This window comes from Haliotis rufescens, unplaced genomic scaffold (assembly GCF_023055435.1).
Source record: "Haliotis rufescens isolate VD_foot unplaced genomic scaffold, xgHalRufe1.0.p SCAF_1, whole genome shotgun sequence".
In the NCBI taxonomy this organism is placed as follows: Eukaryota; Metazoa; Mollusca; class Gastropoda; order Lepetellida; family Haliotidae; genus Haliotis; species Haliotis rufescens.
The window spans coordinates 82,655,280-82,674,586 of NW_025963779.1; the positions used below are offsets into that span (position 1 = coordinate 82,655,280).

Here is a 19,307-nt window from a genome sequence, read left to right on the forward strand (position 1 = left end):
TGACACAAGTTATTTTCTGGTTGCTTTGGTCCCCGACAACAGGAGTCCATTGTATTTGGTTTTGTGTGATATGCCGTAACTAGGCGGTTCACTGATATAAAACAGTGAATACCGAATATGAAGTTTGATCATCGTGTCAGCAACAGTTTTGATTCCTTGACATACACATAACTGCCCATAATCTTCCAACTTCATGAGCTGAAGCACTAACTTGCTATAATGAATTGTCTCCTTTGTACAGCTTTTGTTTCCTGCGAAAAGACATGATCCACGCTGATACTGTGTTTCAGTCATTTCAATAAAAATACTTTTCTCCAGTTTTGTAAAATGTTCAAATACTCCCATGTTGAATGAAATGATTTGCAATCTGCATGGATTTATGGAATTTTGTTTTTCAATTGGGTTGTGGTAAAACCAATTTGTCTCATTATATGAGCTTTGAAGGAAGGATTTGGAATGCCTGTTTCGAAATACTATTGCCACATGCTACAGTTTTGCTTTGGGAATTTGATGGAACATATTCGGCATATGATCATCCGCGGGGTCACATTGTGTGTCTTGTTTATGTGTTGACTGGTCACAAGCAGAGAACCTCTCTGTGGACAGGTCATAGTTTTAGGTGCTAACAGATAAACTCCAGGCTACTTGCACAAAGCGATCTCAGCTCTAAGACTATCATAAGCCTATGTTAAAGTATGGAAATTACAATCATCTTAGCGCTAAGATCGTTTAGTGCAAGTGGGCCCTGGTCTACTAATATATCTAATTCACTAATTGCTTAACACTGGCAGATTTCATGTGTTGAGCTCTGATGTAGTTTTCTTTGTAAGCAACCAGAAGCAGGCAAGGAGATTCACTGGATTATTTTGTTAATTTTCTTGTTGTGGACCAGTGGTATACTATTTTATTGGATACAGCGCCACTCAGGTGTAGAGTAATCGTTATTAAAGAATGAACAATGAAAGATCATACTATTACAGTATCATATATGGAAGAATACCAGATCAATAGTGAAATTTAAGAATGACATGAATTGCTGAAAGTTTCTTTTGACCAATCAGGAACTGTCCCCTACGCAGCCCTCGGACACGTTGACCACAGCATTCCCCTTGTCTCCGGACAAGATACAGGCCATCGAACATGTGGTGTCCAAACACAAGGACAGACACGACCATCAGCAGGCGGAGGGAGACCGGCTGCAGCCTGATGTGGCAGGTGGACCTCCTCATCTCAGCCCATTCCATAGGGTAAAGAAAGGATTCAAGAACATGATGGGAGGTGAGTCGACCTGTTGATCTTGTCTGTCACTGTCTGTAGGTGCTTCTCTCTGCATTTCACAGTTAAACAAACTAAGCTGTGTATTGGGCATGGATGATGTGTGTTTGGATCCCGAGTTTTGTGTGTGAATCTTGCCCTCTGTATGTTAGTGCATGTTTTGTAGTAAAAGCTGTAGATGAATTAGGTCGTTTTTTACTTTTGATGTCTAAATGAGGGATAAGTGGTCAGGTAATTTCAGTTAAGATCAGGTGCGTCTGATTACTTTATGATAGATTGATATTGAGTTGAGCATTACGTCTTGCTAACTGATGTTTGGACATGTTTTAGCTGATCACAACTTACAGCATGTTTCTTTGTACCCTTGTTCCTCCTTCATTTTTTCACATGATTGTTAATGTGTGCAGTGTAAGCCAATATGTTGATCTCTAGATTTTATAGACGCCAAAGGTTGTGGTCCCTCTACCCTTATCATGCGCCACACAAGGAATTCGTTCCGAACTCTATTTCGCGACAAGAGTGAGTTATAAGCGTGTGTCTGGCCTCGTCCAGTAGTGATACTTTGCTGCACATGCTCACTAACCCTGACACTCTCGACATGGCATGCACAGTGTTCCACTCTCATCCGACTCTTGGCTGCAGCGATTGTCTCAAATGTTCCAACCTCTGGTGCTGAAGCTATGGATAACTGCTGTTCAAATACAGAATGGTTATGTTAATCTATACAGTATCTTGCTTAAGTATGTGAATTATCAATAGTTCAGGTTTCTTTTCTGTGAACGTTCCCATTTATTCCCTCAAGCAACCCTCTCTGTTGTAATTTCCATCTGAGAATGAGATCTTACTGCTAATGGTATGCTCCTATCTTCGAACAGCGTACCGGTTTCCTGTCTAAATATGTATGAGGCTTGAAATGAATATTGTGTTTTGTCTTTCTGAGTACTGTACCACTATGCATAACTTAATAATTAACTTGTTAGATGCACAAATGTTTGAATTTCATAGCCACGTTAACATTTTCTCATTAGTACATCAGAAAATCAGTTGATCAGAAATCTCGTAATTAATTTCACTGAAATGAAAAATGATAAGATAATTCCAGATATCATTCTTTTGCCATTTTCTTCTTTCATAATTCTATTATATATAGTAAATTCTTGATCCAACAAGTTTGCCATAATTTGAGAAATAATTTGAAAAGGATGACACTGATTTAAAACTCATGGTCTGACAAGTAGTACTTTTTATTTTCATTGTGATGGAAACATGAAAGCCACAGTTAATTTTCTAGTATTCATAAATGAATCAATAGCTAGTCAGGTAGTGGCCTATACCAGTAGGTAGGAGGGGACAGTTACATGTCTAAGTATGATCTATGTCAAGCAATGTTTGCAAGTGAGTGGGAGTGTAGAAGATGCTGGCGTTGTATTCCAGGTAAGAAGAAGGAAAGAGGACACACAGACAGCGACGAAGAACCCGAGGAAGTCGGCTCACCCAGCAGTAAAACTTCACCCAGTAAACGCCCACAAGATCGTAAGTGATCACACTTGGGCTCAGCGATTAGTGCCTGGACAATTTCTTTGTTAGCTTGATGGGGCCAGTGGTTGAAGTGTTAGCTTGTCACACAGAAGGGTTTGATATGCCATATGTGCAGTGTTTGAAATAATTTTATAACCAAAAAAGACAGTTGGGCAGGTGACCAATAAGTGTTTGCCTGCCCATCTTCAAAGTTACCTGCCCGCATTTAGACATTATAATTATTGAAAAATCGCAAAAAATAAGAGACAAATCAGTTGAAATAATTCAAACAGTTATGACTCGATTTTGTAATGCCAAGTGTGTCTGAAACGATTCAGCGATGCACTAGTCAATCTGGTTGGAGTCACAGTTACTTGTAGGAGTTGATCACAAAGAATATTGAGCAGTAACGTCTAGTAGGGGGATATATCAGTCATGATTCGAAATTAACAGAAGTCTGCTAGTCTGGTCCTAGTAAAATTCAAGTAGGGCCATTGACATTTCCTTGTGGACTACAACATTTTACCATTAGGTAGATGGCTGCTTTGTTGCAGATCATATTTGCAGAATAGTGAAAATAAATTGAATTTCTAACCCTGGGTCAATGAAATCAGACTTAACATGGATTTCAAGTTTTTTGTTTTTTTCAATATGACATGCGGACCCCACTTCATAGCATGTGATAGCTTCCAAAACGGGGCATTGGAAGAGTGGAAAGAGAACCTGATCCCATCAGTGTTCATTGATATGGCCGCTTCAAGAAGCAAGTTATGATAAGGATACATCAATATTGACTTGCTTGATAACGGCATTAGAACCTGCACCAAAACATCGCTCCTAAATGTAATAAAGAAATTGTTCATCCATATATCTTATCTTTCTAAATGCCTCAAAGAAGTAAGGGAAACAGTAGTTTGTGATTTCATAAATATGTCCCTCAGTCCCACTTTCATATCAAGAGTTGAATGCATGACTTCATCAACATCAACACAAAAGACTGGTCTTATGACCTCTAGCCTGAAGCCCAAGTTCAGCAATTCTTTAGTCAAACCCATTATGAGACGGTCAACACTACTGAGAATAACACCTCTAAAAATACATACTAAACAATATGTGTGACATAAACAATTACGCATGTTTCCTCCATGTTGTGCTCCCAAACGTCAGCAGTAGACGCATGTTACTTACACTGTAAACACTAACAACAATCGTCCTTGTAACATATCATCACGTGGCAGGACCATCAACTGCCTGGTCCAGAGAAACAGCAGCGGCGGCAGCAGCAGCAGCAGCACTCTCCGCAGGGTTAATTCAGGGCTAATTACATGACCATGAACTGGCATCACGTATATGCATGATAAGAAGCATGACTCATGTTCATATCAACAGACATGTTGTTCTTTCATCATGTTTTCAGCACGGAGTAGGTTTTGTCAAATATTATTTAGAAAATACAGTCATTAAACTAAACTTGTAGTCATTGGTACAATATTTATGTTAAATGTGTAATTGTCATCTTCCTAGGTTTCTGGAGGACAACTTTGCTGAAGTGCATTTAGTTTAGTATTTGGAGGCAGTACATATCTACATTTATATCAATATTCCAGTAAAATAAGTAATAGAAGGCAGCAACCGTTATAGGGATTTATGGCTAGGCAGTTATTCTTGGCATTGAAGAGTGTAAGGTATATAATTTCAGCCTTTGGTAGATATGTTTTTTATGCACATTGATACATACTTATGCTATTTTGCATACTTCCTATGAGACTAAATGACTGATTGCACTGGCATTGAAATTGTTATTTTTGTTTAAGTTCAAGATTACCCTCCTCACTTCCTGGTTTTTTTCTTAAGGTTGATATTTCTGAATATCTTTTTACAGCCAGTTCTAAAGAAACATGGGTCTTAGGTGTGTAAGAGATGATTGAGGTTCTACATGTGTGGGCTTGTTGTACCACCAATCTTAATAAGGACCTGTAGTCTCAGTTAGAGAATGAACACAGCCTAGAAAACAATTACAAAATTATTGTTCATTATTTCACATTTTGAGTTATGTTTTAAAAAAGAATGGAACGATTTTTTGTTTCTGAATGTGGGTTTATGACATGGGTAGATTTGCAGAGATCCCTAACATGTTTACATTGTAACTGTTGGGACCCTCGCGTAAGTAGATTTGGTGAAGATGAGCATATAAGGAGAGATGTGTTTCTGATTGGATTAGTGTGTAGGAAACTCCATTAATGACGTTAATCCATGAGTGATTTCCCCCATGTGGACAGCAACATAATTATGATAATCGTATTCACACATAGTGTACTTCAGGAAAGCTCATGGTCAGTGTCTGTTGTTACCCAAACACGTAGCTTGAAGCATGTGCCATCTTTATGTCAGATCGGTCTTTGATAGAGTATTTTCACCAAATGGTAAAGGTAAGAATTGAATGTAGTTATTACAAGTTAGCACCACTGTAACTAAGTTGTCTCACTGTTGATACCGGTAATATGTCTGGTAAATAATATTTACTGGTACTGTTATTTTGTACAATTTTAATGTTTTCAGTTTTCACTGTTGCAATTTGAACAAAAAGTGTTGCCGATAATTGTCAAATTTAAGACAAGATCTAGATTTTGAAATGGATGTAATCAATTTGTGGATGACCATTGCCAATAAGTTCCATATTGAGTTTAGTTTCAAGCCATAATTTGCAGATTAGTTGATTATAGGCATTGATTGTGATTTGTCTATTTTTACAGTTGTTGGTCTGTCAGCATTGGGAAATGTTTTTTGTACATAGGGAATTTCAATGATGTAAGAATTAGAGAATTGCTTGTGGGCTTAAACTACAAACGAACAAACAAACAATAAGAAGATGTAGCTTTCTAACAAATCCCTAGCAGTTTACTCAACTGAGGAAATGGCAGACATGTTAGACATGAAATTTATAGGGGTCATTGTACCCTTTGGTTTGCTGCTACAGTATTTTAATCGGAGAACCCCCTAAATTTCAGATGTTAGCATTGGTTTCAAGTACTGTTTAGTGTTGACATGTTGTTGAATAAGAACAGGAAATCTGCATTGCGACAAGGTTCAGGGATTTATGCTGTAGTAGTACAAACAAATCAGAAGTTTCGTGAGTGTATTTTGAACATGACTATCCTCGTATTGGCGGCGACCACGAAAGTGTTTTGAGTATTCTGGTTCGGGCTGTGAAAGTGATATTTGTAAGTGTTGGGTATCCTAATTTTCGTGGACATTTTAGTTGATATTGCCATGCTTCTCCCTGATGTCTGTGTATGTTGTACTTCAGTGGGCGTGTCAGTGTTGCCCCCTCACCCGACACCAGCGCCCATGTCACCGAGGTCCCCCATGAAGGAGCGCAATGAGAGAGACTTCCAGATTGTGTCGCAGCATGGCTGGCAGCGAGAGAAGAGGAAGAAGAAGCGACGTCAGCAAGGACAGGTGCAGTCTCGCGGCAACTGGAAGGTGGAGGGGACGTCCCAGTGGCAGTACCCAGCGGAGCTCGTCATCACAGACTTACAAGAACTCATGTTTCTGGATGAGTTCATTGGAAAGAAGGTAGGGACAGTTTATCCAACAATATTTATATTCATATTTTCTTTCTTTGCAAGTCGTTAATTCAAATATTGATGGATTTTTGTATTATTTCAACTTTACACTAAGTAAAAAAGATTGGTGCACATTTTATCAACTTGAATGCTGTGTCTGAAAATGTGTATGTCTTATTGTTCTTATTGTGGTCGTTATGATTTTTATGTTTGATTTCAGCATGAAGAAGTGTTCAAGAATGAGGGCAAGCGGGCGACAATCTTTGATAAAATATTTCAGGGAGCTATAGAAGAATTCCGAAAAAATTTAAAGGCTATTGTTGGAACAGAAAGCCAGGTAAACTTTGCTGCTATCAATTGACTTGGCACATAACCCAATACTTAAGCACTGTAACATGTATGCTTGTATGGGTTTTTAGTAAAGCTCATTCTGCACAATGTCTATTTAAAATTATGAGTGAGTTGGGTTTTACACACTTTAGCAATATTCCAGCAGTATCATGATGAGGATCACATATGGGCTTCACACATTGTAATCATGTGGGGAATCAAACTCGGGGCCTTTGGCATTTCTGGCGAATGCTTTAACCACAAGACTACCCCATTGCCCCTTGAAAATATAAAGAAAAGAAGAAGTCAAACTAATAAACTTGTTTTTACACACTATTAGTTACTCTTTAAGAAGGAATGATGATTTGTAGTTTCTAAATGTGCATTGCTAACAAGGATACATTGGATTATGGTTACAGAAAGATACTGTGTCTGTACGGTATCGTGACCTGCTGTCTAACTTCGAGCAGAGCCTCAGCGCGGAAGTCAAGCATGAGCGGACTAACGCCACATTCCCTGTCACTATGGGTATCAATGCATTTCGGGGATTTCTCGACGAGTTCATAAAAAATCATGCAGGGAAGAAGAGAGAAGAGAAGAAGAAGGAGGAGAAGAAAGTAGAAAACAAGAATGCCAAAAAAGATAAACAGAGGAAGGATGCTGTTGTGAGTACTGTTGTGCTGTTGTGCTGTTGTGCTGTTAAACAGGGACTTGACTTTGGCCAGTGAGCAGTCATAGCTAGTTTAGTTCAGGTCTTCAGAAAACTTGGTTATTAAAATTTTATGATGTATTATCTTGGACAGTTTGACCAATAGTCTGTGGTTCTCTGCTGCCCTGGTGAATAGATTCACTTCTATATGTTGTTACAGCATCCCCATTGTGAGACTGTTGAGTTGTGGAGAACCACACCAGGAGTGTAACGATATCTTGAACTATCAAACTGTTGCAATTGTTTGCCCTCTGATAGTACTGTATTCATTGAAATTTTGAAATACCAATAGTATTACTAAAAGTTTCAACAGTTGCAGTTAGTTATAAATAAAACATAAATTATGTGAATTTCAAACCTTCCTGTCTGTTGATTATCAAGGATTAGGACTAGCTCAGATTAGAGTTACTTTGAGTTGAGTTATGACAGGGAGGAAAATTGCCAACTTTGAGATTGTCAGCAATACTTAATTCATTTCTATTACATTGAATAAAATAATTATCAAGTCACAATACTTTTGCAGTAGTGTGCACTACTATTGGGCTATAGTGAAAGTAGCCCCTAAAGTCACCCATAACCAGAGACATCCATATGAAACAGCGTAATTGTCATCTTATGAGTGGTTTAACTGCTGCACCAGCAGTTTCTTCCGGGGTAGAATAGGTCTTCAGCAACTCATACTTGTCGTAAGAGGCGACTAACACGATCGTGTGATCAGGTTCGCTGATTTGGTTGATGCATGTCATCGTTTCCCAGTTGTGGGGTTCGATGCTCATGATGTCGATCACTAGATTGTCTGGCTTGAATATTTACAGACTGCAGTCATATAGCTGGAGTATTGCTGAGTGTGGCGTTAAACAACAAACAAACAAACAAACAAACAAACAAATACACAAACAAATTTTCTGAGCTGTATGAAGAATTCCAGTAACACCATGCCCACAGTAGAACAGTGATGAAGGGATCTTGAGTATTTTGAATGTATGTTTCAGGAGCATCTCGGTCACAAGTTTCTGCAGGTTCAGTTTAACATTCCCACATTCTGTGAACTGTGTTCCTCCCTCATCTGGATCATGGAGAAGGGACAAGTCTGTCAAGGTACCTAGAACACTGCACTCCTTTGCTGCCACATTGTGTAGATTCAGGGGCAGTACAGGTTCCCTGTACTCAAAACATACTTGTCTCTCCTTAAGTAGTTTCTAGGGCAGAGTGGATTTCAAGTACCCTGGTACCCTGATGGATGGAGGGAGGGAGGGTTGGACGGACGGAGGAAGGGAGTGAGGGAGGGATGGAAGGACTCACCTCAGATATTCTTGGGCAGGTTCCAGTACCCTGTATATATATATCTGATTTAGGACCAGCACAGGTCCCCAGTAACCCATGCTTGTTGAATTTGGGATTGGGTGGCTACAAAAGAATTTTGACATGCATGAAAAACTCTCAGCTGTGATCTGACTGATTGTGTTCATATTTTCTGTGATGGTGTGAATTCATGCTATCAGCCACTTGTTTGTCTGGGTTTTTGTCCCAACAGGCAACCTACTAGGTAAAACACAATTGACTCACTCACTCACTTTGTGAAACCTGTGATAAAATAATACAGTCCTGCAAAAAATGCAAATCACTGTTTTTACCACTTTCATATATGACTGATTTAACATTTACCAAAGAATTAGTGAACCAGTGATATTTCATGTTTCAGTGAAGTTTATGAAACTCTCAGCATCATAGATATCTATGGATTAATGTTAATACAATGAACGTTGGGTTAGATTTAATGTTGCATTAGCACTTGTAGTTGTATTTATTGTCAATTTTCTTGTTTTCAGTGTGTAAATATACATGTCATAAAAAGTGCAGCACCAAGACGATGCCGACCTGTCGGGGAGCTCTAGATACTCAGGTGAGAGCACACATGCTTCATATGCCCTGTAATATCCGCCCCCTAATACCTGCCCCATAATCCCTGCACTCTAATACCTGTTTCCTTATACCTGCCCCTTAGTACCTGCCCCCTAGTACCTGCCCCCTAAACCTGCCCCTCAGTACCTGTTTCCTAATACCTGCCCCTTAGTACCTGCACCCTAGTACCTGCCCCTTAATACCTGCCCCCTAAACCTGCCCCTCAGAACCTGTTTCCTAATACCTGCCCCCAAATCCCCGCACCCTAATACCTGTTTCCTAATACCTGCCCCTTAGTACCTGCACCCTAGTACCTGCCCCTTAATACCTGCCCCCTATATCTGCCCCCTAATACCTGCCCCTTACTACCTGTTTCCTAATACCTGCCCCTAGTACCTGCCCCTTAATACCTGCCCCCTAGTACCTGCCCCTTAATACCTGCCCACTAGTACCTGCACCATAATACCTCCCCGCTAATTGTCTGTAGCGTTGCCGACAGAGGTGTTAATTAAACAACAAAGAACAAATCATCCAGTCTTGAGTATTTACAGGCTGCTGTGATTTGGATGTTGTTGCTTATTTCTGCCTTTAAAAATATGACCATAAAATGAATGTTTTGAACAGATGAATATATCCTGCTCAAAAGAAGTTAAAGAATACCAGATTCTCTCAAATTGCTAAAGTTAATCTGGCGTGCCATGGCATCATAATATATCAATCACTTGATTGTCTGGTCCAGACTCAATTATAGACAGGCAGACGTCATATGGCTGGAATATTGCACATGGCTGGAGACAATCATCTTCTTACCACTGTCTTTCTTGTTGCAGGGAAGGGTGACCTCACAGACATTTGGTGCTGGATTAGAGTCGCTGGTGTCAGACGGTCTGAAGGTGCCAAAGGTGGCGGAGAGACTGATACAGACGATAGAGCTGCATGGGATGTTCACGGAGGGCTTGTACAGGAAGTCCGGAGCAGCGCCTAAAGTCCGACACCTACGTCAGATTATTGAAGCAGGTCAGTGGACGCGTTTATTTAGACCAATGCTTCCACAAGTGTGGATTGAAGTAGAAATTTAAGAACCATCTCTTCTTCATCTTGTTATGTCTGTTATCAATTATCAATAATTGAAAAAATAACCTCCAAGTAGGTTAGAATAGGGAGGAAGCAGAGTTTTTGATCGGTTCATTTTCTCGGAATGGTGTGTGGTGAATATCATTCAAAGGGTCCTGAAGAATGTTTTTCAAATTTGGTAGTGATAAAGAAGAATGTTCTTTCAAAAGTTGAAGAATGAAAGCATCCTTATGTCTTTTGTCACTTTCAGAATAACTTGGGAAGTAACCCTTTTGTTTCATTTAATTAAATGTCATCAAACCGATAATTCTTATAGAGATTACATTTAAGCATGTTTGTATTTATGTATGTTTACTAAGACCACTTTATGAAGTTATTGTTGTTAAAGTTATGCTCTCTTTCATCCCAAGTGGGGTTTCTGCAGGAGTACACCATTCTTGTCAGTGGTCGGGGTTTGAGAAATGGTATTCCGGGGAGAATTGTCCCCAACAATTTATGCTGGTCGTAAGAGGTGACCAGATGGATTGGGTTGTTGATGGCGTGTCATCTACCCTAAAAGCGTGGATCGTTGTTCACAATATCAATCACTGGATTGTCTGGTGTAGACTTGATTATATACAGGCTTCTGTCACATAGCTGGAATGTTGCTGACTGGATAAAAATTACCAACGGGAATTGGGTGGCCACAAGAAGTGTGTGTGCAGTACCTGAATAGGTGGCCTCATTGGACCCCCAGCTGATACAGTGTCTCTGTTGAATGTTTCCACTCTGATCTTGATGTCCACAGATATAGATGCTGTAGACTTTGAGGAGTATCCTGTCCATGTCCTCACCTCCACACTCAAGTGCTTTTTCCGTGAGCTGCCAGAACCTCTCCTCACCTTCGACCTCTACGAAGACTTTATCCGAGCTGCAGGTATGTACAACTGGTCTACTAGTATGGAGAGTAATATGAGTAGCTTCTTAGAATACACATACTGTCCATATATATATGTCATGGATTCCAGGTTAGGATAGGTTAGATTATCATACCTCCATGTCAGAATGATGTGATCTGATTGGTCCATGTGATCTTGATAAAATAAATTTCTCAGTGGGAGAATAAATCTCTTATACCCCGCCACGAGCACTAGCTGCATATCATTTCTGAGAGACGGAATAAATCCTTTATACCCCGCTTCAAATACCTCACGCTTTTTCTGAGGCAATGGATGTCATGTGACATTGCGCAAGCTAACCTCAATCAAGCAGCTGTTTTCTATCAATTTGCGGCTTGTGGTATAAAACCTTACGCGGTGGGCATAAAACCCCATGTAGCCCTCGTGATCCTGCTACAACTTATAATATGCTGGCTGTAAGAGGCGACATCATGGAATGGATGGTCAGACTTAGTGACATGGTTGGCAACATGTCATCATACCCTGCCAGCACAGATCTGTGCTCATGATATCAATTACTGGATTGTCTGGTCCAGATTATTTACAGGTCGCATCACATTTCTTTCTGTTGGCACTTGTTCCAAGTGGCCTGCCAAAGTTTTTGCATGTAATACAAATTCTATTCTATTTATCTTGTTTGACAAAATCTTCTTGGTTATGTTTTGAGTAAATATTTAACATTGAATATGATAAAAATTCATTCATTCATTTTATGGAATTCTATTTGCTGTTTATGGTTAAATAGATCCTGTGTTTCTCGTTTTGATATATGTATACATAGCACCAGAAGTTATTCTTATCTAATAATGTTTTCCTTTCACCAGAGATCAAAGACGAGAAAGAAAAAATCCAATCATTATTTACTGTGATAGAGAGACTCCCCAAGGCCAATTACGACCTCTGTGAGAGGCTCATGTTCCATCTAGCCAGGTAGGAGTAACAGGCTTCAGCATTAGAAAATCTCCTAATAATATTTTGTTTGTTATTGTTCATTATTTTATTATTTATGTTGTTACATATGAATGTGAATAATGCTCCTCGCCAGTAAGGAGTCTGTAACTTTCCTGTGTTTATTGTTAGTATGATGTAGAGTACCACTTTTTCAACTCAAGTGAATCTTTGTTAAGTCAAACTTTTTTAACTCAGTGTATGTATATTCTTAAGATGACTTTGCGATCACAAGAGAATCTGTATCGGAACTATGGATAATAATGTTTTGAACTTGGAATGATGTGCCATATTTATGTTTGATGGTCCCCAAGATTTCGAGATGCTTCTAGGGGCGGTCGGGTAGCCTAGTGGTTAAAGCGTTTGCTCGTCATGCCGAAGACCCGGGTTCGATTCCCGACATGGGTACAATGTGTGAAGCCCATTTCTGGTGTCCCCCGCCGTGATATTGCTGGAATATTGCTAAAAGCGGTGTAAAACCATACTCACTCACTCACTCGAGATGCTTCACTGAACTGAACGCAAGTTTTGTTTATAAATAGGACAACATGATACTCATGAACACAACTGTCTGGTGTTTCATACATGTAAATGATGCAGAGAATATTTGTCAGTCAAAAACACGAGAATTTGACACTTATAGTTGTGTTAGTTTGAAACATGTGGTGTGCATGGACTGTTTTCTCTGTTGCAGAGTTGCAATGCATGAAGGCAGCAACAAGATGTCGTGCAATGGCCTGGCCATCATATTTGCACCCTGTCTGTTAAGAAGCAATAAGGTGATGCAAGCTCAGGAGAGTCTCAATCAGGTCCCCCGACAGACACTGTGAGTGGTCGCAGGATTAGTCTAAGTATTCACACAGTTACCACCAAATCAGCTAAACATGCATACTTGGTTTGGTTTAAGATAAGTCAGTTTGAATACACAAATGCTCCATATTTCAAGAGTAATTTTTCGTGGGTTTACCTCCAGCATCCAACTGACATGCCAGGATATGACCTAAATTAAAACAGCTCACTAACTCCTTAACTCCCATATATGATAGGTACTGGGTTATAGGGGTAAGTGTTTGCTCATTCCCAAGTAGCCTGGGTTCCATTCCTTGCATGGGTACTATGTGAAGCCCAAGCTTGCCCTGCCATTATATGGCTGGAGTTACGCTCAAAGTGGCATAACTGAAATCACTCACTCACGGTATTTTGTTTTGCAGGTGTATAGAATTTATTTTGGGAGAGCAGCTGATGAAGGTGAACGCCACTCTAGAGGACATCCACACGTTAGAGTCAGCAGAGAGATCTGCTTCTGACCGCTTGTCCTTTGTCCGAGCCAGTATCAGGGCCCCTAAGGTAAGATCCCCTAATGCCTTGTACCATGCTGACAAACCATGTACGATACATTTACATCTTCTGATTGATGTGTGTTGTCTCAACAGACAGGGTTCATGCCGATGTTTGGGATCAGTCATCAAGGTCACCTCATGGCTGCCTCATGTGGAACCTCTCATCACTAATATGTATCACATATCAACCCCGTTTTACCAGTATGATGTTCATTCTTTGTTTTATTTCTATTTGTCATGTAAACTTGTGTTATTTTCTAAAATATTGCTTTGGCTACCAGGAAAATAATATATTCATTGCTAGGTTTCATTCTATGGATTACTGTTCTGGAACCGAAACCAGCCCACTTTTGTTAAAATAATATTACCTTTTATCTACGGGATCTGGTGGTCAGGCTCACTTACTAGGTTCATGCATGTCATCGATCTCCATTGCGTGGATTGATGTTCATGATGTCAATCACTGGATTGTCTGGTCCAGACTCGATTATTTACAGACCGCCGTCATATAGCTGAAAGTGAGGCGTTAAACAACACAGCAACCAACCAATCATACAAGGCAATTATAACGATTGGATGGTCAAACTGTGTTTTGCTTGTCATTTTATCCCGAAGGTGTGGAAAGTTCCTTCTCTTATCATTACCGGCTTGTCTGGTCCAGACTTGACTACATGCAGGCTGTCGTCATGGTGTAACGCTGAGTGCTGAGTTAATTTGACCCAAACTCTTTTGCAGGGTTCTTGTAATGTACATTTTATCACATGACCTTCCGTTTCATGTTGTGACATTTTGTGTCTCCAGTCAAGACCTGTGTCAATCCACAAGCCAATATCTCCCATACCGGTCAAAGAAGAGGAAGAGGAGGAAGAAACGCTGCTGATAGAGGAAGCACGTGTTCTCTCTGCTCATATAGCCTCCATACACAAAGAAAAGTATGTCAGTTCTGTCTCACAGCAAACACTTGAAACCAGTTTGAAAATATACTGACAAATTTCTGAATATATAATGTTGCAAACGAGGTAACAATGAAAAGGATAGGGATGCAAGCTTTACTGTCAGTACATTTTCAAATGTAGCGCCCGTACAAATTCAACACATGTCAGAATCAAATGTTGAGATGTGTTTGTGTACATTGTTTCCAACGCGTTCTGGTGGACAAGGTTGGGAACCCATGATAGCATATCATTTTACTGTGTCTAAAACTAAGTGTCTCCATATTCATTTCCATCTGTATACAAGCTTCAGGTTTTTAATTCTGTGTGTAACTATCAACAGACTTTAGGAGATAGATTTGACAAAATCGACTCCTGTTGAGTTCACACAACACCCTGCCAACTAATTCTCATGTTATATAAACAAATTTGAATCTTCCACTTTCTTGTACTGTAAGTTGCTCCCACATACAGGTTGTTTAATGAATTCCATCACTCAATATACAACCCACATTTTGTCTTGAAGAGTCTTGCACCACTGGTCTGAGAAGCAAGCTTAGCAAAGTATCTTCCTGTGTAATAAGCCCAGGCCATCATAATAGTCAATATGTTAAGACTCAGATTTACTGAAAGTGAAGCCAAAGATCAGTTGAGTTTGCTAAGGTAAAACTCTCTCTCTCCTCCTCCAGGGATAACCTGACCACGAGACTACCAGTGCTGGAGCCCCGCCAGGCAAGCTCTGATGAGGACATGTTGACGGGCGATGAGTTCGAGAGTTCCTTCGACCCCATGGATGACTTGGAGGACAATGAAGAGTATGCCTCAACGTTTGATCTGCCAGGTAGGTCTGGAATTCCGGGTCATCTGTGGATGTAAAACAGTATATGTCCATAGAGGCCATGTGTTATGGCTTGGGGACATTGGTTTATATCATGCTCCTTTTCTTGATGAAGAACAGGGTTCGCACAGATTTGAAAAGGCCTTAAAGTTTTAAATCTGTCCTAAAAAGTCCTTGAATATATACTGCTTTGAAAAAGCCTTGAAAATGGATAAACTCAAGTTACTAATCTGAAAAGAAATTTTCACAATGAGACCAAAACACTTTTGAAATATGTTTTGGAGGAAACAGTTTGTCAAAAAGAGAACTATTTATTGTTGGTAGCCATAGAGCAGCTTTCCAATGAAGGACTGCTTCCCCCCTGCTGCCATCAATGGATGAGAGTGTTAACTGGACAGTGAACCTATCAAGAGCTTTGGATAGTATAATGTACATGTGTTTGAATGTTAAATTTGCATGGCCTTGGGAGACTGCTTTGAAAAGGCCTTGAATTTGGGGCTAAAAAATAATAGTCTTGGTTCTCAGGTGCCGCCAACATAATCATTAAGTCTGCCGCACATTTTGTTTATATTTTCATTTTCTAAAGAAAAAAGATCCTTAAAAATTCCAAATCGAACGCACGACCCTGGCAGTGAAATGCTACAATACTTAAAAACAATGTGATCCAATATAGCGTGCAGTTACTTCCCTTTACATGCACACTGCTTTACTGCACATCTTGTGTTATGGTCATGGCGGCAGAGTTTGTGTGCTTTGTTTCAAGGCAAGTTCATGGTGAGTTGTGATTTGCCGATCAGTTCGTATACGATTTTGCTGAAATTAATGTAAACAATATTGAATGAAATCTTCGATTCAAGTAGTAAAATGGATTACAAATGTAAGTCCAGGTACACAATGAACACTCATAGCCAGATAGTGTAATAACAGGACTAACTTGCGTACTTCAGTACAGTTTTGTTGACATGCTTCTTCCAGTGTTGTGTGCTTACAGTACCATCTTTGTATTGTGAAATAAAATCAAAGCTCATTGTACGCGCGTATTATGCACACACTGGTATACCATCGGTAGTCAAATACTGTATTTCAGTATTTTACTCATCAAGGAATACATTTATGTAGGGAGGCCCTTTCCAGGGTTGATTGTACACAATTGTTAATTGGTTACATACTAGTTTCAACAACAACAAAAAACAAAAGACCGCCCTCCTACCCGCACCTACCCCTCCTGAGAACCAATTCTTTTATATTTTTAAGCTTTTTGACCGGAATTCTGAGCGAACCCTGTGTTATATAGCCCAGAATATATCAAATGCATGACATGTTTGAATGATAATGTGATGTTGTATTCAAGTATACACTTATCTAATGATACTACTACTGTATAAAGACAAAGCTTGCTCTGTAAGATAACTGAACTATTAAGCTGTATATCAGACTTATGAGAGTGTATACTTATAATGATTGTGTGAATAGATATAGTTATTCTTCATGTCTGTAACTATTTGTCTGTTGTGTTGTTCATCCGCTCTGTTGTTTTCTCCATGTGCCAAAATCTCTATGTGCCGCTAGGTTCTCTATTTGTAGTATTAATCAACCTGGGGAGGCATTTCTGATTTGCATTAAAAATTAAGAAAAATATGTGCATTTGTTTCCTTGTATTAAAACATACTGCTCATTAAAGGTATAGGAACACCTGATATTACTTTCATATTACTATGTAAATTACTATACACGGCATGACAGAATGACAACAGTAATATGAAAGAATCGGGTGATCCTTAACTACTTTTGAGTAGTATATATCAATCACCAAATTATCATCAGATGATTTTCACTCGTTTATAGAAAGTTATCAATGAAGCTAATAATGACGGGACTAGATTTTCAGGTCATGAGTATTTGTAGCTGTTGGATGGCACATGGAGAAATGTGTGCTTTCTGTTGCTGTGCTTCTCCTTCCTTCTGCATGCAGATATCATTTGCAACTCCTTTGTTTTGTTTTAGCTAAAACAAATGGTGACAGGTAAAAAGTCTTCAGTTTATGAGCTTTGTATGTATTGGAATTAACTATGTAGATATCCCCTGCCCTTGTGTACACGCCTACTTGGAATGGGATCACTAACCTGTAGGAAGAAAAACTTGGATGCTGGTGTCTAGTGTTAACTTCAGCCCTCATTGTGTCATTGAGTAAGCAGAGAGATGGTCATAGCTTCCTGGAATAGATCAGTGGCAGACCTGATGTTCATCGCCAGCTCTAGGTAGATCTGACAGGCTTGGCTGGTTGCATGGACTTGGCTGGTCTGTAGGCCTTGGTAGGTCTCATAGACTTGGCAGGTCTGATGGACCATGTTTGACCTGGCTGGACCAATGGTCTTGGGAGGTATGATGGCCTTGTTTGGTGTATAAATGGTCTGATGAACTTGGTTGGTTGGTCTATAAGGATTTGCATAGTCTGATGGACATGGTTGGTTGGTGTATAAGGACTTGGATGGTCTGATGGACATGGTTGGTTGGTATATAAGGACTTGGATGGTCTGATAGACGTGGTTGGTCCATAAGGACTTGGCTGGTCAGAAGGCTTTGGCTGGTCGGATGGCTTAGGCTGGTCATTAAGGACTTGGCTGGTCCAAAAGGACTTGGCTGCTCTGTTGTAAATGTTCATTCATTAATATATATATATAATAAAAATCACTTGCACCGTATATATAAATAAGTAAAATAAAAAAATCACTTGCACAGTCCTAATCTTATTGTTTATCAATGTGGAGGGGGTTCATATATTTCATCAACATCATTCCTTTATCACACTTTTCATGGGTGCACAGAGACCTAACTTACATACAAGCTTCACTTACAAGAGTTCACTGTAGGACATTATGCTGTCTTTATATAAACCATGCCCTACTGATGTGTAATGGGAATGAGTAGGCCCCTTTTAATTGGTTACATTTATTGACTTCTTTAGTTACCCACTCTTAAAGCTATAACTGTGTTTAGCAGGTGTGCAAATGTTTATTCAGCATTGAATAAAAGACAGGATATGTAAGAGTCAGGCTATTTGTTTGTGTTTCTTAGTCAGGTAAGAGCAGTCAGTTTAATGGCCTCAGCTTATGGGATTTCAAAAGTTGTAACATAAAAATTTAAATTGTTGTTCAACATAGTTGTGTTACTATTGACCATCCTTTCCAGTGAAGTATCAAGTTGTCTTTTCCATAAGGAGCATTGTTGGCCCAGTCTTCAAAGGTATCGCAATTTGTAGTGCAGAGTAGTCTGTCAGAAATCTGTGATGATAGGTTCGATTCCTGACTTGCCGTCATTGTGTTTCTTGGTGTATCACCACTAGGCCTGCATCACTTGGGCTTTCCTTCTACATCAAGCTGACACTCTGTGATGTAACTGAACTACTGTTCAAAGCCATTTTAAACCAAACTCACAGGTCTCTCCCTTACATGAGATTTTTGTCCAGAAGAGAAGGATGTGTGATGTATGGCATGGGACCATGATAGAGTGTGAGGGCTGAAGCTAAGACTATTGTCAATGTTGCATGTGGACTAAGGCCAAATGCCTGTTTGAGAACACATAAGAACTTGTCATAGAGGAGTATGGTGCTTTATTGAGATCCAAGTAGGAAATTTGACATGTGTAGATTTCACTAATTCAAATGCAGAAAAGTAGAGCAAATATTATTACTTCTTGTAGTTTCTAGTGAATGAGAGTAAAGATGCATTGCAGAGATCTGTCTTCATCCTCCTTTCTGTGACTGACATGTTCGCTGTGATAGTCTTGTAGACGTCTTCCTTGTCTTTCAAGGAAACTCTTTCTTACTCATGCATTCTGATCAATTATGATTAATGACTGATTACTTGCAAGGTACTCCAGCAGTGATAGACTGTAAGTGTCCACCATCAATTGTGGAGAAAGAAAGACTTTTGTTCTC

General features: G+C 39.6%; 1 protein-coding gene across 14 annotated transcripts in view; it reads left to right on the top strand.

Moving 5' to 3' along the window:
- LOC124136909 (unconventional myosin-IXAa-like) overlaps positions 1-19,307 on the top strand; it is a 117,801-nt gene that overhangs the window by 90,126 nt on the left and 8,368 nt on the right. For 10 of the 14 annotated variants that reach the window (XM_046502961.2, XM_046502953.2, XM_046502960.2 and 7 more), the window contains 15 exons: positions 1,062-1,278; positions 1,708-1,794; positions 2,710-2,808; positions 6,101-6,369; positions 6,580-6,696; positions 7,109-7,354; positions 8,391-8,496; positions 9,228-9,301; positions 10,131-10,317; positions 11,162-11,290; positions 12,137-12,242; positions 12,955-13,086; positions 13,472-13,607; positions 14,402-14,532; positions 15,222-15,373. In XM_046502961.2, the coding sequence (XP_046358917.1) occupies positions 1,062-1,278; positions 1,708-1,794; positions 2,710-2,808; positions 6,101-6,369; positions 6,580-6,696; positions 7,109-7,354; positions 8,391-8,496; positions 9,228-9,301; positions 10,131-10,317; positions 11,162-11,290; positions 12,137-12,242; positions 12,955-13,086; positions 13,472-13,607; positions 14,402-14,532; positions 15,222-15,373 (2,188 nt within the window). Of the gene's footprint in view, positions 1-1,061; positions 1,279-1,707; positions 1,795-2,709; positions 2,809-6,100; positions 6,370-6,579; positions 6,697-7,108; positions 7,355-8,390; positions 8,497-9,227; positions 9,302-10,130; positions 10,318-11,161; positions 11,291-12,136; positions 12,243-12,954; positions 13,087-13,471; positions 13,608-14,401; positions 14,533-15,221; positions 15,374-17,374; positions 17,394-19,307 lie in introns of all 14 variants that reach the window. The other 4 variants (XM_046502965.2, XM_046502954.2, XM_046502958.2 and 1 more) reach the window with 4 other exon arrangements.